This window comes from Pagrus pagrus (genome assembly GCF_965226575.1).
Source record: "Pagrus pagrus genome assembly, chromosome: 13".
NCBI classification, from domain to species: Eukaryota; Metazoa; Chordata; class Actinopteri; order Spariformes; family Sparidae; genus Pagrus; species Pagrus pagrus.
The window spans coordinates 31,521,801-31,543,762 of record NC_140197.1 but is presented as its reverse complement, the minus strand read 5'-3'; the positions used below and the strand labels follow the sequence as shown (position 1 = coordinate 31,543,762).

Sequence of the window (21,962 nt, the reverse complement as noted above, 5' to 3'; positions counted from 1 at the left end):
GATTTATTAAACAACATGTAATATGATTTATGAAACACTGAAGGGTCAACATGTAATATGATTTATTAAACACTGTAGGGACAACATGTAATATGATTTATTAAACAATATGTAATATGATTTATTAAACAACATGTAGTATGATTTATGAAACACTGAAGGGTCAACATGTAATATGATTTATTAAACACTGTAGGGACAACATGTAATATGATTTATTAAACACTGAAGGGTCAACATGTAATATGATTTATTAAACACCTGAGGGTCAACATGTAATATCATTTATTAAACACCTGAGGGTCAACATGTAATATGATTTATTGAACACCAGAGGGTTAACATGAAATATGATTTATTAAACACTGGAGGGTCAACATGTAATATGATTTATTAAACACTGGAGGTCAACACACACACACACTCACACACACACACACACACACACACACACACACACACACACACACACACCATTAACTGACCTCTGACCTTTGGGAGGAAAACTTACTCTGTCTTTGGACTGAGCCAAATGTTGCAGCATTGGCAGGAATGTCTCAAAGTCCAACAGTTGACTGTCCATGTCTGCTCAGAGAGAGAAGCTCAGTGTCACATCACAGAGTTATAGAAGCTGGACTGAACCATCAGTACAGATGTCTTGGTGCTGAGCGACCAGTCAGAGGAAATGAGAGTGTAACTGCACCGAATATCAAAGCAGAAGAACACATTGTGACTGACGCCTGACGTCCTGCTGCAGTGTCGTCTGCCCGATGCATCACCTCGCCGGCTGGCGTGTCGTCGACTACAAACAGACACGACTTTCACTTCGCTCGGCCTCCGACGCTTCTGTCAGCTGGAAACAAAGTGAACACTGACGTATGAATCTAATCCAGACCACCAGACCAAACCTCCAGACCAGAACTACCAGACCAGAACCTCACCAAGCTTTTGTTTTGCCTAATTCTAAACAAACTTCCAGCGACAAGTGTCAATATTGTTAATAATAATAATAATAATAATAATAATAATAATAATAAATTCTACAACAAGGAGCACACAGAGCTCACTGAAGTGTGCACTGCTACGTGCTGCAGAACCAGGCCCATCCACCCAAAGTACCAACTTTAGGGACTCCAGTGATGGACCCTACACTGCAGCCGGTTCAGATGAGACCTGCCCACTTTCGTTAATTCGCTGTGTGGGACAGTTTCAGAGAGCGAGCGGTGGATCAGACGAGGACGGTGGTCGGCGTTGTTCCACAGTCGTATGTGAGAGGAAACACAGATGTTTCTCTGATCAGCGCCACAGACACGACATCACAGTAATGTTTGTGTTTCATCAGAATTAAGACGGATGTCAGAGTGAATGTTCACCAGGCGCCCTCTGCTGGATCAAAGTGTAACCGACTGTCTGTTGAAATAAACCAGACTGTGAACCCAACATGTCCAAACACAGGAACAACGTGTGTGTGTGTGTGTGTGTGTACCTGCAGGTTGGGGCCGGCCCAGCACTTGGTGGACGTCAGCGTTGGTTGGATATTGTCCCAGAGCTCTCATCACGTCTCCACACTGAGACAACAAGATCTTCATCTGGTTCTGTGGAGTTCTGTCGAACAGCTGGAAGACTTCTTTAAACTTCGCACACACCAGCTGTGAACAGACTGTGTGTGTGTGTGTGTGTGTGTGTGTGTGTGTTACCTTCAATCTGATCAGCACTGAAGTCAGTCTGAAAACAACAGAACAGTGAGATGCTGAACTGGGATCAGATCAATCTGATCAATGAGCTCTTTATAAAATCAATAACTGATCAGATGGTTCTGACGTATCAAACATACAGACACATTCAGTCATCATCAATAATTCATAATTAACGTCACACCGCCAAAACAAAAGGCAACAACATGTTTACATCCTGTCTGAACTTTGATCGGACAAACTTCAATTGATCAATCAATAATCATTCACTTTTTCTACGAGACAGGCAGACAGGCAGGCATACAGGCAGGCAGGCATACAGGCAGGCAGGCAGACAGGCAGGCAGGCAGGCAGACAGACAGATAGGCAGGCAGGCAGACAGGCAGACAGACAGGCAGAGCTTGATGCTGTGTGGGTCGAAGCTCAGTTCTTTAACAGTTTCTGGTTCTGCAGAAACTTTGACAGCCTCTTTCTTCTGTTCTGGTTTCTTTGGGGCCATGATGGACAGCAGGACAGAAGATAAAGACAGCAGAAGGTGAATAAAGGAGGACAGAGTAAAGACAAGAAGAGCAGAGAAAAGTGAGGAGATTCCTCAGTGAGACGGTTTAAATACCCGACACACTGCAGCAGGTCCATTTATGGTCTCATCAGTAAATACTCTCAGGAGTACTGCTGCAGAGAGACAAACTTCAAATAGATCTGAAACTATTCCACAATCCTTCCCTGAAGGCACACAAACATCTGCTGAGACCACCTTAAATAAAAGGTCTCAGTAAAGAAACCACCTTAAATAAAACAGACTGTCCCCATTGAGACCACCTTAAACAATCACAGGAGGCGTTGCTCTTCCAGTGAGTGACCCTTATACTTTATAGAAGTTGCAGGGCGACACACAGAGTGAAGAGAACAAAGATTCACAGGCAAGGTCGAACTAACCCGACCCAGTGACCAGAACGAGGAACCAGAGACTGAAAGTGAAAGTTGACAGGAAAGCAGAGGGACTGGGCGAACAGGGAGAACTGGAGAAAAGGGAGAACAGACTGTAACTATAGACAGACATCTAATGAGGTAGGTTTATAATCTCAACATATATATTATTACATATATTATATATATAATATACATTGTTACATGTATTATATCTGATTTCCTGTCTGATGGTATTCCAAGAGATGAATTTCTGTGTGGAAATCATTAAAAACATTAAATGTCATTTTCATTTTCACCTTGTGACCTCAGGTAAACACATCTGTAAACCACAGAACCGACAGTCATACTCGAGTAAGATATGATGGTAAAATATTACTTTGATACAAGCGAAAGTTTTAAAGTACAATACTGTAGTGGAGCTGAAGTATAAGGTAGCAGAAAATGGAAATACTCAAGTACACGTACATCAAAACTTGAGTAAATGTACTTAGTTTAATTCCAAATCAGGAAGCCTTCATCAGAGTTCTGATCCAGAGCGACTGGATGCTGCGCTGTGTTTCGGCTCCGTCGCCAAACAGCTGGAGTCACGAGACCAGGAGTTCCCGCGATAATTACATAATAAAACACTCTGTGATGATGCCAGCACAAAAAACCTCAAAAAAGAGACAAATACAAGCTTCTGATCCTTCGGTCGGGAACACTTCGTGTTTATAACACACACCTATAACTGCGGTCGTGCGTGATTCTGTAATTATCACGTCTTTTAACTCCAGCTGTTCGGCGACTCAACACAGCTGGTCAGCTGGTGGGGCGACGGAGCAAAACCGTCCTGGAGCCGTAATGCAGCAGACACGTATATGTCCACAGAGAGACACGCAGACAGACAGACTCCAGTGTTCAGGACCTGTAGTGGATTATGGTGAGTTCCTGGAGAGCAGACTGGGAGATGATGGAACAGATGAGATGATGTGAACCGACTTACTGAGCAGTTTGTTAACAAGTTGCTGAGCAGCGCTCACATTCTGATAACTCTGGTTCTGATCATCAGTTCTGGTTCCTTTTTGATCTCGATCTGTTTCCTGTGTGGCTGCAGCTTCAGCACAATGTGAGGAAACACGTCCTGGTTCTCTATAAACACGTTTTATCTGAAATACTCCGTTTTGTCCTGCTGTGCTGTTTCAGTAGCAGTTCCTGTCCCTGACCTCACAGTCGTCAGTGTTGTGCTCATTGGCTCAGCTCGTCATGTGACCCAGTCAGTCTGCAGCAGCAGAACTAAGAGACCAGAACACTTTGAGTTTCATTCAACAGAAACCACAAACTTTACTGAAGGAACATCTTCACTGCACCACGTTTACAGTGTAAACAATCTGAGAACTTCCTCCACCACCGTCCGTCCATCCGTCCGTCCCTCCAAACAAAGACTTGACACACTAAACCAACATAAACACTTCAGTTTTGGCTCCAGTTCCTCACACGTTGAGCACAGACGTGTTGGTGAGCTGACAGATGAGCTGATTTAACAGCATCATTATTGCTTTAGGTTGATCGACGGATGAACTGTGGGGACGTCACAGACACTTTCCATTTGTTTTTATTTATGAAAGAGGAACTACGAATGTTGAGTGGCATCTGTGAGGTCGACATGTTCTCTGTCTTCATCCAGGACTCATGAGTCAGGACAGAGGAGACTGAATTAAACTGTTAATCGACTCAAATAAATAATGTAAATAATCAACAGGAAGCCGATCGGTCCATCCAGTGTCTAACCTTATCCTTCATACGTCACAGCATCAGGTCACATGACCTCATGAAAGTCCACATATGGATCTCTGTCCTGCAGATCTTTCAGCTCAAACGGCGTCTGTAGTTACGGTGAACTCGGCCTGGCTGTAAATGGAGTTCACTGTAACTACACTGGAATAAATAAAAAATAAATAGTGTTCACCTATCAAACTCCCATTTTCAGAAGATTTCCCAGGCTGAGGGACACCACTGATCGTCTCGTCTTGGGCAGACTGATCGTACACACCAGAAACTTTCCCGTGCGCACAAGAAACATTTAAGGTTTTGTCCCTTTAGGGGCTCCGTAATTTTACATGTAGTGTAAAAATTGTTTTCTAATGCCCATAATTAACTGTTCCCTGAAAAATCAGCTAAATATACAGGATGTACAGCATTTCCTCTAAATACAGCATACACATCATACAATAACTAGGGTAATTTACAATTTACATCACTGGCAAATGTACATTGGTAAATGACAGTATTATTTATAAATATCGTATTTTCAGTTAAAACACTATCCACAGAATAGTGAACAGAGTTTCATCTCACAGCACAGCTACTGAAACCAAACAGTTAGAACAAAGTCATGGATGTGTAAATAAAGACTGTTAAAGTAATATGAGCTCGGTGGACACCATGCGACTGCAGACTCCTCAGAACCAAACAACATGTTAGTGTTTCCCTTCCTTTCCATCCTGTTGTTTAATCAGCATGTTGACTGGACACACCTGTCAGGTGGAAGCGTTATCGTGACAAAGGAGAAGTGCTCACTGACATTTACTACAAGACTAATGTTCCTGCATGTTTCCATCAGAGTGAAAACAGACAGACTCTTGTCCTCTAAGACCCTCTGAGGTAACGTCAGTTTCACCTCTGGTCCAGTTCATGAGCTGAAGAAGCCTCTTGGATGAGAGATAAAACATCTGCAAGAAACCAAAACAAGTCCAGTTAACGTTTGACACAGTACTTAGTGTGACCCGTCATTGGGAAGTGATCCAGCTGCAGAAAAGGGAAGTGGGAAATAAAAACACGTCAGCAGGATTTACTGTTAGAGAGGAAAGTTCACAGGACATTAAAGGACCGTGAAAACACTGACATCCCCTTTAATAACCTCTCCTCATAAAGGATCCCACACATAAACACACGTACATACAGTGTTGGCAGAGTTGTCCTTCACCCGCAGTTTTGATGAGGATACCAGAGAGAAAAACATATTGTGTTGGAGAGAACAAAAGGCGACCGCACACACACGTCTTGTTAATCAACAGACACCTGGGTTTTATTGTACACACCCCTTATATGACGAGCACTTCCGGTGTCACGCAAAAAATTGAGAGCACGTACGCCAACACCCCCACTTGCTCTCACATTGGCATGTTCAACATAAAATAAACAAAAATACAATGATCCCCTCAAAGGTCACTTTACATATTACAGTACCCCAAACATAAACATTTCTTTGCATATTACTGAACCAAAATATCTTCACACAAACATTTTTGCATATTATTCTCCAAACATAAATGTCACAAATTTTTTCAACTTAGACTTTGTTGGTGGCTTTGTCATAACATCTGCCACCATTTGTTCTGTTGGACAATAGTCCAGCATTACCTTGCCATCATTAACAGCTGACCTTACAAAATGATATTTTATGTCAACATGTTTACATCGTTGTCTCTGTACAGGATTTTTAGCTAAGGCTATGGCGCCTTGGTTATCTTCATGAACCTTTGGCTGCATGTAATGAGATCCATCAACACCTTGTAACAGTTGAACCAAATACATACATTCTTGTATAGTTGCAGCTAACGCCATGTACTCAGCTTCACATGTTGAAAGAGCTACCATGGGTTGCTTTTTGGTTTTCCATGAGATCAAGGGACCATTTTGGCTTAAGCTGATACAATAACCCGTTGTACTACGTCTGTCAGTCTCATGTTCAGCCCAATTTGCATCACTGAATGCTTCCAATCCAAGTAGCCCACTGTCACTCTTTCTGTAACACAACAGCTTTTCCTTTGTGCCCTTTAAGTATCTAAGTACATGTTTTACAGTCGCCCATTTCTCTATTGTTGGCTCAGAAAGGTACTGTGAAAGTTTACTCACTACATAACTCAAATCTGGTCTGGTACATGTTGATAAGTAGATCAAGCTACCCACAGCCTCCCTGTACTTCCTGACATCTCTCATTACCTCTGCATTGTCAGTATAGATAAGCTTTGGCTCACAAGGTGTTGCTCGTGGCTTGCAATCTTGCATGTCAAACCTGTTAAGTATTTTCTCAACATACCTCTCCTGTGACATTTTTACACAGTGATCACTTTGCTGAAAATCAATACCCAGAAAATTATTCAGTTTACCCAAGTCTTTCATTTTAAACTTGGTAGTGAGCATTTCTTTGACATTCATCATTGCATTGTCATCACTGGCTGCAATAACCAGGTCATCAACCCATATCACAATGATCACTTTTTGACCTTCTGTTTCTCTGGTGTACACACAGTGGTCAGCAGGGTTCTGAGTAAATAGATTGTCACTCAAGTAATCGTGCAACATTCTGTTCCAGTTTCTACCCGATTGTTTTAAACCATACAGTGACTTTTTCAATTTACACACCAACATTTCACCTTTGTCAGATGTGACTTCATAACCTTCTGGTTGTGTCATATAGAGCTCAAAATCTATTGGAGCATGTAGATAAGCAGTTTTGACATCCATCTGATGTAAAATCAGGTTCTCTTGTGCCGCTTTCTGCATTAACACTCGTATGCTCGTCAGGTTAGCAGTGGGCGAAAAAGTCTTATCATAATCTACACCCTGCTTCTGACTGTATCCTTTCGCTACATAACGTGCCTTGAATTTGTTGGATCCTTCTGCATTGGTTTTTAGGGCATATACCCATCTACCCCCCACTGCTTTCTTACCCTCTGGGAGTGTGGTCAAGGTAAATGTGTTGTTGTCATTAAGTGATTCCATTTCCTCATCCATTGCACTCGACCATTCTCTTGAGTGAGGTGAGGTCACAGCTTCACTAAATGTGAGGGGTACATTAGAAACCAACCTGTAACAGTAATCTATGTTCATCTGCACTTGGTCATCACTTGCCTCAGTTACATAATCACCAAAGTAGGCTGGTCTCTCCCTCACTCTAGAGGGGTAACGTCTGGTCTCCTGTTTAATTGGTTGTACCTGGCTCTCCTGAGGCCCAACTGTAGGGACTGGCTTCTGCTCTTGTGTCTGTCTTGTCGGTAAGAGGGGGTGATTTCGTCTGGTCCTGTCAACCTGCCTCAGTACCTCAAAATCATCATCAGCAGGCATTTCTGTCTGAGTCTCTTGCTCTGCAATGGTTGGGGTCACACACTTAACTAGCCTGTGTTTCTGCACTTTACCGCTGCTGGGATAGTAAACTAAATAGGCTGGGCTATTTTTGTCATACCCAACAAAAATCCCTTTGTCACACCTTGGATCTAGTTTTCGTTTATCTTGTTTGTAGGCGTAACACACTGACCCAAACTTTTGCATCCCCGCCAGGTTTGGTTGTCTTCCTGTCAGCATGAAATAAGGTGTCTGCTTTGTGCGGTTGTTAAAACACCGGTTTCTCACTATGAATGCAGTCTGCACTGCATAGGTCCATAGCTCTTTTGGTAACTGACTTTCTATTACCATACACCTTGCCATGTCAAATAAAGTGCGCCAGTTTCGCTCTGCGGTACCATTTTGATGTGGGGAATATGGAGCAGATCTTTCATGCTTGATGCCATTTTTGCTGAGCAATGTCTGATAGCTTTTACCCATAAACTCTAAAGCATTGTCAGACCTGATTCGTTTAACCCTCCCATAATGGGCTGTATCCGCAAGGAATTTCTCAGTGGCTTGCACTACATCACTTTTGTACTTTAGAAAATACACAAAAACTGCACTGCTATAATCATCAGTGAATGATACTGCATATTTATGGCCATCTATAGACTCTGGGTCTATTGGCCCTGCTAGATCTGTATGAACCAATTCTAAGACTGATTTGGCTCTAGCATCTGGCTCCCTGTTCCTGGTTCGAACAAACTTCCCCTCAGTGCATACGTCACAGTGCAAGACAGATTTGTTAGTTTTCCCTTTGATTTTCATTCCTTCAACAACACTTTGTAACCTTTGAATATCGTCATAATTACAGTGGCCGAGGATTTCATGCCATGTTTTTATATCATATGACCCATTACACTGGTCCATATCCTCACAATAATCACTTTCGGTGTTCAAGTAATAAAGTCTGTTATACACATATATGTTAAAGTTGGTACCGTCTCTGCACTTGAGAAGGTTTTTACCTCTCTTAAAGATGACGGTGGCTCCTCCGGTGGTCGCAGCTTGCACTGAAAAGATGTCCTGTGGATAGGTGGGGATGTACAACGCCTGTGTCAAGGTAGTTTTGTGGCGTTGTCCCCTGCTGTCAATCAGCACCACCTCCGCGTCTCCCCTGCGCTCTGCAACCCCGCTGCATCTCGTTCCATCAGCCAGCTCCATGAAGTGAGTCTCTGGCTGGAACCCAGGGGCGTCACTAGGTTTTAAGGACAGGGGGGGCTTAGCCCCCAGGAGATGCACAGAATGTCAGCGAACGTTTAATTTCACAAACAGCTAACAAAAACTGAGAAATTGCACGTTTTGGACAGATTTAACAGAGATACTTTACTGTGTAAATGTTTTAGGCCACCATTACATTTTTAACACAGTACAACAACAAACACAGGAAGTACTGTCTGTTTACAGCATTAACAACAACAAAAAAAGAAAAAAATCCACATAGTTACAGTGCCATATTTAACCAATGCTTCTTATTCATTAAGAGCCTACATGTATTAGCCAAAACTGTATGCAAAAAAAAGAGCACTGTGTTCTAGACTCACCTTTCCAGTAGAGGTTTCTCCCCTCTCACTCTCTCTGCTCCTCTGCCCTGACTCCTACAGGTCAATAGGGGTGGTGGAGTGATTATTATTAGTGTATTATTATTATTATTATTATTACCGTATTATCATTCATCATCATTATTATTGTCATTATTATTATTATTATTATTATTATTATCCACATAATCATACGTGAATGAGCTGTTTCACGGTGTGCATCTGATGCTGAAGCTGATGCTCCAGAAGGAAGTCACCCCAAAGATAATATGAAGAGTGCACACCTAACTCTATAAACAACCAGGACCTTCACATTGCATTTCGGACTAGCTAGCTAGCTACTGTAGCAGAGTTCTTTTTGAGCTGAAATGTAACTTTTGGACGCAAAACAACAAAGGTAAGACGTGCACAGAGATATACAGCACGCGTCTCACGCTGCCTCCTGTACAGGGGGCTCTCAGCTACAGAGTGTGCAAGCCAGGTTTTTATTTGTCAAACAGGGAGCATTTGGCAATTACGTGGGACTTTGTGCTGTTAGCTGGGGGGCTGCAGCTAACTTATTGTTACTATCAGCAGTGATGAATACTTACTCTCTTGAAAAAATTTCGTGTATCCATTCTTGTTCACGTTCTTCTCCTAATGCTGCTCTAGTCGGTTCTGTGTGCTCCGCTCCCGGTACACACACTGCAGGTACCCAGGTACCGAGTGCAACCTAGGTTGCAGGGAAAACGTGGACTGGATTTCAGTGATGTGGGCGTGCTCTATATGAAGTGGAATGGACTGGATAACGACGCACTGACTCTGACTCTCTACCACTTCCACTATGAAGTGAAGGGAAACTAAGATTTATGATCACATTTAAGTTAATAATAACTGGTTTATTTATTTAAACTCATAGTCTGGCCACATTATATTGAATTTGTCTGCACTTTTTTGTAAAAAAAATAAATAAAAAAAATAAAAAAATTTAATAAATGAACATAAAATTATTTAGGGGGGCTTAAGAATATTTTAGGGGGGCTGAAGCCCCCCTAAAATAAGCCTAATGACGCCACTGCTGGAACCCGTCGTCGAACCTCTTGAATATTGAAATGTCCGTGATGATGTGAGAAGTCGCCCCTGTGTCGACCATCAGGCCCGTCTGTTTGACATGGGGTCTTTGCTTAACCTCTACATTGCGGTCGCTCACCCTGAACGTGTACTCATTGCTGCAGTGCTCCTCCGACACACTCCGCACGTCGTCTCGCCACTGCGCTCTCCTTCTGCAGGTTGTAAAACAGTGTGAAGAACTTTTGCAGTGGTTGCACCACTGCTTGCGTTGGCACATTTTGGCTATGTGCCCCCTCACACTGCATCTGTAACACACAACATCCGTGCTCCCATTTCCCCGCCGGTCAACTGCACCTGCTGGAGCACGCTTCACTGTCGGCCGCACCTGTGCCCTCATGACGTTGTCTTCCGAGGCCGCTGCCCCACGCATCCTCTCGGTGTCCTCAAAACTCCTGAGCTTGGTTTTAAAGTCCGCAAAAGTCACAGGATCCTTCTCTGTGAGATATGAACTGCGAATGGTTTGAATGTTTCTGGTAGTCCTTTTAAAACCATCGCCACCAACAGACCATCACTCAGTGTCTCTCCAGCATTTCTCAAAGCTGTGATTGTCGTTTCTGCACGAATGACATATTCAGTCACACTTTCTCCACTGGCCTTTTGTAATGAAGTCAGTTCAGTGTACAGGCCAATGATACGAGGCTTACCGCTGCCTGCATAATAGTCCCGCAAAATCTGCAACGCCCGGCGGCCATCGTCAGCTGCTTCCCGCATGACAAGTGACAAACTCTTGTCATCCAGGAACTGGATCAGCTCTGCATAAGCCATCGCATTTTTCCTTTCATCATCTTCCTCCTCCGCGTCGTCGGTGGCAGGTGACTCGCGCTCGTGGAGGATGGTATCTTTTAGGTTTTGCAACAAAAGGTGGCCCAAAAACTTCGCCTCCCACAGTTCATAATTCTTCTCGTCCCCATCGAAGACCAGCCGAGACCAACGGCGGCTCGGCTCAGCTCGCGTGGTCATGTTAGCCTAGCACGCCAACACTCACATTGCCACGCTACAAACATAGACAAAGTTCTATTTCTCTCTGGGGAAGGTCACCTCAAAATACTGGGCCCATAACCTGTTGGCAGAGTTGTCCTTCACCCGCAGTTTTGATGAGGATACCAGAGAGAAAAACATATTGTGTTGGAGAGAACAAAAGGTGACCGCACACACATGTCTTGTTAATCAACAGACACCTGGGTTTTATTGTACACACCCCTTATATGACGAGCACTTCCGGTGTCACGCAAAAAATTGAGAGCACGTACGCCAACATACAGTATATATACACACACACACATATACACACTAACATACACACACATACATGTATACACTGACATACATATATACAAATATATACATATACAAACTATATACACACATACATAAACACACGTACATACAGTATATATACACACACATATACATATACACACTAACATACACACATACATGTATATATATTAGAGCCCGACCGATAAAGGATTTTTAGGGCCGATACGATACAAATATTTGGTGATTTAAAAATCCGATATTCCGATATATCGGCCGATATATATATATATATATAGAAAAAAATAAATCCAGAAACGCGTAACAAAACATAAACAGATTTCCGTAACATTAGTTATTTGTAGTTATTTATGAGTCCTCACTGAAATAATATGATAATGCAGTTTAAAAATAAACTTGTTTGTTTTATTGTCACAACAGAACAGAGGAACATCAAAATTACTAGCTAAGTCAGTTTCACTCTCGGCTAACAGCAGCAAAACTGGACATGGTAGTCACAAATATTGTCATGCTTATTTGAGTTAAGAGAACTGATGGGGATGTTCTTTTAATTGTTATTCAAGCATGGAACGCCAACACTCATAACATAGTTGAAGGGTGTTTCGTCCGTTTTTATTTTATTTTTTAAATATTCATTTATCGGCCATTATAAATGCCGATACCGATAGTTTGGAAAATGCCTAATATCGGCCGATAATATCGGCCAGCCGATATATCGGTCGGGCTCTAATATATATACATATATACAAATATATATATACAAACTATATACACACATACACACACATATACAGATACACACACATACATGTATACATATACAAATATATACATATACAAACTATATACACACATACACATAAATACACTTACATACAGTACATATATACACCAACATAAACACATGTACATACACACATATACATGTATACACAAATATATACATATACAAACTAACATATACATATATACACACATATACACACATACATAAACACAGGTACATACAGTATATATACAAACATACATATACATACATGTATACATATACATATATATGTGTGTATACATATACATATATACACACATACATATACTACTCAGAATGAGTTGAGGATATTGGGATATGGGTACATATATGCATGTACATGGATATGCAATGAAGTCAAATGAAATATGTTGCATTGTTAACACAGCAGGATCAGGGAAACACAACAGGATCAGGCAAAGACAGCAGGATCAGGGAAACACGGCAGGATCAGGGAAACACAACAGGATCAGGCAAAGACAGCAGGATCAGGGAAACACGGCAGGATCAGGGAAACACAACAGGATCAGGCAAAGACAGCAGGATCAGGGAAACACAACAGGATCAGGGAAACACGGCAGGATCAGGCAAAGACAGCAGGATCAGGACACACACACACACACACACAGACACACACATGTGTATTGAATTGATTGAAATTTTAAGTATGTTTATACATTTATTTTTTAATGACAGTTTTAACAATTGTCTTAATTGATAGTGGGCCGGTCCAGAACACAGAGAGAGGATGATGTGCAGCATCAGCCCCATGTTGGAACTCAGCCTTGATACATGGTCACACTGGGCCTGCTGAGCTACAGAGGTATTTTTAACAGAATACTTTGCTTTTTTACCAAAAATCAAGCAGGAGGAGTACCTCTTATGAGTTGGTTGTAATATCATGAATCTTTTTTTTTATTTTCCAGGAAACACGGGTTGCACATGAAAACATCACCTAACTGTTGAATAAAGCAACAACAATGGGAAACGTACCATCAGAGAGTAACATGGGCGACCGCCTGAGATGCTGCAAGTGTGATAAAGTCCTGCCTCCGTGTCATTCCTTCGACCATTTATACCAAACTCATATTTATGGGCGGCATTTGTATGTGTTCCACGGAGGTGAATACTACAGACCAGTGAACTGTAATGTTGAAGATAATATGTACGAGTGTGAAGACTGCTTTCATCAACCAATCAGGGAGCAGGAGCAAATGAGGAGACAGGAGCAATGGAGACAAAATGAGGAGCGTCAAAGGAGAGGAGCAGAGAGACAGAAGATGGAGGAGGAGATGAGAAGACAAGAGGAGCGACAGAAGATGGAGGACAACATGAGAAGACAAGAGGAGCGACAGAAGATGGAGGACAACAGGAGAAGACAAGAGGAGCGACAGAAGATGGAGGAGAAAAAAGAAGACAAGAGGAGCGACAGAAGATGGAGGAGAAAAAGACAAGACAGGAGGAGAGACAGAAGATGGAGGAGATGAGAAAACAGGAGGAGAGACAGATGATGGAGATGAGAAGACAGGAGGAAAGACAGATGATGGAGGAGATGAGAAGACAGGAGATGAGAAGACAGGAGGAGAGACAGATGATGGAGGAGATGAGAAGACAGGAGGAAAGACAGATGATGGAGGAGATGAGAAGACAGGAGGAGAGACAGAGGAGGGAGGAGATGAGAAGACAGGAGGAGAGACAGTGGATGGAGGAGATGAGAAGACAGGAGGAGAGACAGATGATGGAGGAGATGAGAAGACAGGAGGAGAGCCAAAGGAGGGAGGAGGAGGAGAGATGGAGGATGGAGGAGGAGAAGAGAAGAGAGGAGAAGAGACAGAGGATGGAGGAGGAGAAGAGAAGCCAAGAGGAGAGACGGAGGAGAGGGGAGATGAGAAGACAGGAGGAGAGACAGAGGAAGGAGGAGATGAGAAGACAGGAGGAGAGACAGAGGAGGGAGGAGGAGGAGAGATGGAGAAGAGAGGAGGAGAGACAGAGGATGGAGGAGATGAGAAGAGAGGAGGAGAGCCAAAGGAGGGAGGAGGAGGAGAGATGGAGGATGGAGGAGGAGAAGAGAAGAGAGGAGAAGAGACAGAGGATGGAGGAGGAGAAGAGAAGCCAAGAGGAGAGACGGAGGAGAGGGGAGATGAGAAGACAGGAGGAGAGACAGAGGAGGGAGGAGATGAGAAGACAGGAGGAGAGACAGAGGAGGGAGGAGGAGGAGAGATGGAGAAGAGAGGAGGAGAGACAGAGGATGGAGGAGATGAGAAGAGAGGAGGAGAGCCAAAGGAGGGAGGAGGAGGAGAGATGGAGGATGGAGGAGGAGAAGAGAAGCCAAGAGGAGAGACGGAGGAGAGGTGAGGAGGAGAGACAGAAGAGAGGGGAGGAGGAGAAGAGAAGCCAAGAGGAGAGACGGAGGAGAGGTGAGGAAGAGAAGAGAAGCCAAGAGGAGAGACGGAGGAGGGAAGAGGAGAAGAGAAGCCAAGAGGAGAGACGGAGGAGAGGGGAGGAGGAGAGACAGAAGAGAGGGGAGGAGGAGAGACAGAAGAGAGGGGAGGAAGAGAAGAGAAGCCAAGAGGAGAGACGGAGGAGAGGTGAGGAAGAGAAGAGAAGCCAAGAGGAGAGACGGAGGAGGGAAGAGGAGAAGAGAAGCCAAGAGGAGAGACGGAGGAGAGGGGAGGAGGAGAGACAGAAGAGAGGGGAGGAGGAGAGACGGAGGAGGGAAGAGGAGAAGAGAAGCCAAGAGGAGAGACGGAGGAGGGAAGAGGAGAAGAGAAGCCAAGAGGAGAGACGGAGGAGAGGGGAGGAGGAGAGACAGAAGAGAGGGGAGGAGGAGAGACGGAGGAGGGAAGAGGAGAAGAGAAGCCAAGAGGAGAGACGGAGGAGGGAAGAGGAGAAGAGAAGCCAAGAGGAGAGACGGAGGAGAGGGGAGGAGGAGAGACAGAAGAGAGGGGAGGAGGAGAGACGGAGGAGGGAAGAGGAGAAGAGAAGCCAAGAGGAGAGACGGAGGAGAGGGGAGGAGGAGAGACAGAAGAGAGGGGAGGAGGAGAGACGGAGGAGGGAAGAGGAGAAGAGAAGCCAAGAGGAGAGACGGAGGAGAGGGGAGGAGGAAACGAGAAGCCAAGAGGAGAGACGGAGGAGAGGGGAGGAGGAGAGACAGAAGAGAGGGGAGGAAGAGAAGAGAAGCCAAGAGGAGAGACGGAGGAGAGGTGAGGAGGAGAGACAGAAGAGAGGGGAGGAGGAGAGACGGAGGAGGGAAGAGGAGAAGAGAAGCCAAGAGGAGAGACGGAGGAGAGGGGAGGAGGAAACGAGAAGCCAAGAGGAGAGACGGAGGAGGGAGGAGGAGGAGAAGAGAAGCCAAGAGGAGAGACGGAGGAGAGGGGAGGAGGAGAAGAGAAGCCAAGAGGAGAGACGGAGGAGGGAGGAGGAGGAGAAGAGAAGCCAAGAGGAGAGACGGAGGAGAGGGGAGGAGGAGAGACGGAGGAGGGAGGAGGAGGAGAAGAGAAGCCAAGAGGAGAGACGGAGGAGAGGGAAGGAGGAGAAGAGAAGCCAAGAGGAGAGATGGTGGAGAGGGGAGGAGGAGAGACGGAGGGGGGAGGAGGAAATGAGAAGCCAAGAGGAGAGACGGAGGAGAGGTGAGGAGGAGAGACAGAAGAGAGGGGAGGAGGAAACGAGAAGCCAAGAGGAGAGACGGAGGAGAGGTGAGGAGGAGAGAAAACTGGAGGAGACACGGAGGATGGAGGAGGAGAAGAGAAGACAAGATGAGAGACGGAGAAGAGAGGAGGAGGAGAGACAGAGGAGGGAAGAGGAGAAGAGAGGGGTGGAGGAGCGAAGGAGGAGAAATGAGGAGGAGAAAAGAAAAGTACAACTGAATCAAAGACTGACAGAATCGCAGCAGCGAGCTGAAGAGCAGCGGGAGGAACGACAGCGCAGCAACATTTCAGAAGAACTTGAGTCCAGACGAGATGTTCTGGTAACACATCTGGATCAGTTTGAGGTGAACTATGAACCAGACAGCGACCCTGATGAGCTTCTACAAATCCTCTCTGTGAAATGCAGCATCCCTGTTGCAGATCTCAGTCTGAATCGGCTGACGGCTGATCAGCTGGTGAACATCCTGTCAGTCCTGGACAAACTTCTGTTTGATGAATGGATGAGTGCTCGTCCATCTCTCAGCACTCTGCAGCACACTCAGGTGTTCATCACAGAGCTGTGTCTTCTGTCTGTGGAGATATCTCAGGGAGTTTCCCTACAAAACATCTCTGATCATGTGCAGTTCCTGGTGGAGTCCATCAGCCAATCAGCAGGTAATGTTTTTGAGACTTTCCTGCTGACTCAAGCCCTGTACCTGAACCTGATGCACTCCTTCACTGACTGTAGCTGCAGTGATACTGACGCAGTCCTCACCGCGAAACAATGGGCAGAAGACAAGTTTTCAGTTGAACAACTCTTTCTTGTGGACTTCCTGGGCACCCTCACATCATCGCTGCAGAGTACAGTTGGAAGAGCCACTGTGTTCATTTTAAAGATGGAGATCCAGTGCTTGACGCTTCACTTATCCACACTGAAACATCTCAATGAAACCCACTCAGGATCCACTGAAATGATCCTCAGACTGGTGCAAACCAACCAGTGGACCCCAACGGAGGCAGTGACTCTGCTCAAAGCTCTGTCACAGAAACATGCAGAGGATGTTTCAATAACTGAAATCCTGACGTTGGTACAAGTGTATGACTTATCACCAGAGTGGACGGACGAGTCCGGACTCTCTCTCGTCCAGGCTGTGGACTCTGCTGACCCTGAGAGACTCCATGAGGATCTCCAAAAGACTCTCAGGAGGAAAGATGAGAGCAGTCTGGCTGCAGATCTGGCAGAATTAAAAGTGTCTTGTAACTTCAATGATTCTGTGATTGATATGATCAGCAACATCACCACTGGTGTCCTGCAATACTCAGGAAATGCACCAAAAGGTGCACCATCAATGAACGAGTCTTTTAAATGTGAAACCTTGAATGCAGACGACTTACAGAGCTCTCTGTCGCAGCTCTGCAAAGCAGTTTTTGACACAAAAGGCTGGAGGCCCACAGTGAAGCAGATGCTGAGGTGGTGTGCGTTGGTGCTGACTCAGAAGAGTGAAGCACCTCAGCTGGTCGGTGTGGAAGAGGACCCGTGTGTCACAGCCATGTTTGCTGCAACACAAGTCTGCATGGGAAACAAACTGGACATCGTGCTGAGCTCTGACGTTCACTCTGAGGAGTGGACTGACTTCTACAAGCACCTTGGAATTTCTGTCAACACAAACATGAAGACACCTGGTGCATCTTACAGGGACGTCTATGAAGCAGACATCGTGTACGGTACCATGGATGACTTTGTGTCTGATTACTTTCAACACGGTGTGGAGGTGATGGAAACAGGAAACCCTCAGCTCGGTCGTGGATTCATCATTACAAGACAAAGTCTCAGTGCTTACAATGATCTGAAACTTTCACGGCTCAAGGACAAAGACTCCCTGGTGTTTGCTGCAGAGGTCCTGCAAATCCTCCTGGGTAAATTTCACAGTGAAGACATGAAACCGAGGTTTATTAACGCTCTTTTTCAGGTGCTCCACACCAACATAAACAAAGACACAAACACTGACAATAAAACCATCACCATCTCAAAGAAGATCACTGGAAAGGCTTTGTCTTCTACTGAGGTCTTCATTCTGACCTTTGTTGAGACTCTCCTCAGAGTGGTAACTGAAGGAACAGACAGTGAAGAAAACAGGACATCTCCTGCAGGAAACTGGTGTTTGGAGGTTTTATTTGTCTGTATGGAGAAATTCTACGTGTCAAACAAGCAAACCAAAGAACTCTTCCAAATGGTTTCAAATCTCGGAGAACAAAGACTTTGGTCACCAGTCGAGGTCTTAAACCTCCTCGGAGCATTAACTGACCACCATCATGATGAAGGCTGTAATTCCATCAGGAAGATTTTACATTTGATGGCAACATATCAGGTTTTTTCCAAATGGACAGATGAAAACAACCAATCTCTCCTTAAACTTTTAAATTCGCTTAGAACAAAGAATCTGATCCAGCATTTAGAAAAGAGCCTCAGAGATGAGAAGACAAAAAGCATTGACCATCTTTTTGATGAACTACGGCAGATGAAAGACATCGATGAACAAACACTGAATAAATCATACAGGGTAGTGACTCATGTAACAAACCTGATAAAAACCGGTAAAATTAGGAAGCACAAAGATGTACAGCGAGCGAGGAAACTGAGTCACAGCACGGACACAGAAGACCTTCAGGAGCTGCTGGCAGTCTTATGTAATGCTGTACACCTGCAGAGGGCTGAAGAGAAGTTGGATTTTTGGCCCAGAGCCACTCAGATGATCAGCTGGTGCCTCTTGGCCTTGTCCGACACTGGGAAGCTCCTGGAGATGGGCACTGGAGAAGGGAAGTCTTGTGTCATAGCGATGTTTGCAGCGCTGCGAGTGCTTAGAGGTGAGAAAGTAGATGTGGTGTCCAGCTCTTCTGTCTTATGTCAAAGAGATGCAGAAGAATGGAACAACTTCTACAAGTTCTTTGGAATAACAGCTGACACAAACACAAATAAAACCGAAGATCAGGACAGAAAAGACTGCTACCAGAAGGACGTGGTCTATGGTACTATTGAGGCCTTTGCTGCAGATCACCTTCGGCAGACATTTGAGATGAAGGACGTGAGGCCTGATCGCAGTTATCAGTGCATCATAATCGATGAGGTGGACTCACTCCTGCTGGATCAGGGAGTGCAGATGACCTACCTGTCCAGCCCCATGGTCTCCATGCAGCACCTGAACATTATTCTGGCAATGATCTGGAGCCAAGTCAGCCGGTATGGCTTCCTGTCTGCAGGACAGCAGACATTTGTCCGTGGTCCTCCTGCTTCATTCTTCAAGGCCATCTTTGACTCAATGAACACAGAAGGAACTCACATTAATAATCCAACAGATATTTTACGTATCGCTGAAGAATTCAACACTGTGCCAAAAGGATTTACAGAAGATATCTACAACAGTGAAAGGGATGAACTTCTGAGGAAACTGAGAACTGTCAGTCAGGATGCTGTGGTAGATTTTTTCCAAGAACTTGAGCAACATATCCCCTATGGTTTTACTGTTTACACTTTAGACAACGAAGGACTGCTCTGTCTTCGAAAGCGCAGCCAGTACAACAACCAGGACATCCCAGAAGTAACATTTCTTGTCTTGGAGGAGGGCTTGTGTTGTCCTCTCTATGATTCAGAGGAAACTGTCATCAAGCCCATTGCACAACTAGTCTCAGAGAGGATTCAGTACACCCCTTGTCCAAACAATAAAGACAAAATTAGTATCCCTGGATTCTTGAAGAATCTGGTGGAGAAGAAAGTGTCAGTGTGGGTTCAGAATGCCTTTCTGGCTTTACAACTGAAGGAGGGACAGGAATATGTTGTTGACAACGACAGTGTCTGTCCAGTGGATTTCAGATCCACTGGTATTGTTGAACTGAACAAGAAATGGGGAGATGGTCTGCAGCAGTTTGTTGAGATTAAACACCAAATCAAACTGAGCACAATTTCAACAGTGACAAACTACGTTTCAAACATTGCCTTTTTTGAAAAGTACCATGGGAAAATATATGGAACAACAGGGACACTTGGGAGCAAAACAGACATGCTCTTTTTGAAGGACTTATATCCGAATCTGTCAGCCTGCAAGCTGCCAACATTCAACAGGAAGAAGCTGTTTGAGGTCAAAGGTACTGTGAAAACCTCAGCTGAAGAGTGGAAAAAAGAAATAAAACGTGTAGTTTTGGCTCAGATCTCCGCAAATTCATACCGAGGTGGAAGAGCAGCCCTGGTGATCTGCGAAACTATCAACACGGCCAAAGAGATCCACGATGAGCTCAAAAGCAGCATCCCAGGAGAAATCATTCTCTACTGCCGCAGTGACAAAGACAGTTTGAGCAAGATAGACAAAGAACTGCTTCCTGGCGATGTCATTGTTGCCACAAACCTCGCTGGCCGTGGCACCGACATAAAAGTGTCCAAACATGTGGACAATAATGGAGGATTATGTGTGATCCTCTCTTTCCTTTCTGAGAACACAAGAGTGGAGCTCCAGGCTTTTGGTCGAACTGCACGCAAAGGTAAACCTGGATCTGCTAAGATAATCATGTCGACTGAACACCTGCAGCCATCCTTCAGGACAGTGTCTTCTCTGGAGGAAGCCAAGAGCACCAGGGACAGACTTTCGGGAGAAAAGATAAAGCACATGATGAATGATATTGCTGAGATGAAACTGCGAGAGGATCTGTTTTCAGAGTACCTCAAAACTCTTCAAGACATTCATGAGGACACGGATGGCGATGAGAAAAGAGCTGTTGTTGCCATCATGAATGAATTCTGGGGGATTTGGTTGCAAACCAAATCAGAAGACATTGAACAGTTGAGAAGAAATGAATTGCAAAAGAGTTTAAAAGATGATTTGTCTTTGGCCAAAAGTCAGTCTCAGAGTCAGACTTCACCATGTTCAAGCATTTATCACTACATCAAGTTTGGAAATATCGCACTGATTGAAAAACAATGGGCCGTCAGCATCAGGCTCTTTGAAAAAGCCATGAAACAAGATAGAAGCTGGGCAGCCATAGCTTTTTACAATCATGCATACTGCACTATACAGCAGAAGAAGGCTGATTACCTGGCAAAGGCCAGAGACGATCTAATGAAGGCACAGGAGTCTCTGAAGTATTTCAGTGAGGAACCCATGGTCTGTCTGCAGTTTGTAAAAATGTCTTCTGCAAACTCAGCCAACAGTGACCCGACCAGCCTCGAGAAACAGTTAACAACTAAGTGCAGCCTGTTGAGTTACTTTGACAAAAACATTGGGGAGGCCATCCAAAAGCTGGATGAAATAAAGGGAAGAGAGAGAGATGCAATAGCCAAAAAATCACCAATTTTCTCCCTGGTGTCGAATGGTGATGAAGATCTCCAAGTGGAAGCTGACAACCTCTACTGTCAAGGTCTAAAATATGTGTTTTCTGTGGAAGAGGAGCCTCGATTCTCATGGGAAGGTCTGCTGGTGTTCTGTCTTGGAGTTTTACAGATTGTCGGAGGAGCATTGCTCATTGCATTTACACTTGATACGTTTGCTCAAGTCGGCATGGGACTCATCACAGAGGGAATATCAGACTGCATCTCTGGCATCGAGTCCATGGTGACAGGAGAATTCAGCTGGAAGTCGTGGGCTATAGAGAAAGCCATTTCCATTGGTGTTACTCTCATTGGGTTTGGAGTTGGGAAGCTGATTGCAAAGGGCTTTAAAGCTTCTAAAGTGTTAATTAAGGAATTCGGCAAAGAGCTGAAGTTGATGCCAAAGTTTCTCTCTAGTCAGGCTAAAGAGGGTTTTAGTGCAGTCGCAAAGACAAATATGAAAAATGCAGTAAAACA

General features: G+C 44.5%; 2 protein-coding genes across 2 annotated transcripts; one reads left to right on the top strand and one right to left on the bottom strand.

The window, feature by feature from the left end:
- Positions 1–279: 279 nt before the first annotated feature.
- Positions 280–2,193, bottom strand: myl4 (myosin, light chain 4, alkali; atrial, embryonic; the record flags this gene model as incomplete). The annotated part of the gene is made up of 4 exons (XM_084372205.1): positions 280–585; positions 1,487–1,755; positions 1,804–1,816; positions 1,965–2,193. The coding sequence occupies 4 exons, from the start codon at positions 2,191–2,193 to the stop codon at positions 425–427; spliced, it is 672 nt and encodes a 223-aa protein (XP_084228331.1). The 3' UTR covers positions 280–424.
- Positions 2,194–13,279: 11,086 nt separating this feature from the next.
- LOC311268526 (uncharacterized protein) lies at positions 13,280–21,140 on the top strand. Its single transcript, XM_084372204.1, is given in 5 exon segments — positions 13,280–13,329; positions 13,433–15,490; positions 16,574–18,237; positions 18,652–21,030; positions 21,032–21,140. Coding segments are annotated over 4 exon segments (5,649 nt in total). The 5' UTR covers positions 13,280–13,329; positions 13,433–13,941; the 3' UTR covers positions 21,089–21,140.
- Positions 21,141–21,962: the final 822 nt, after the last annotated feature.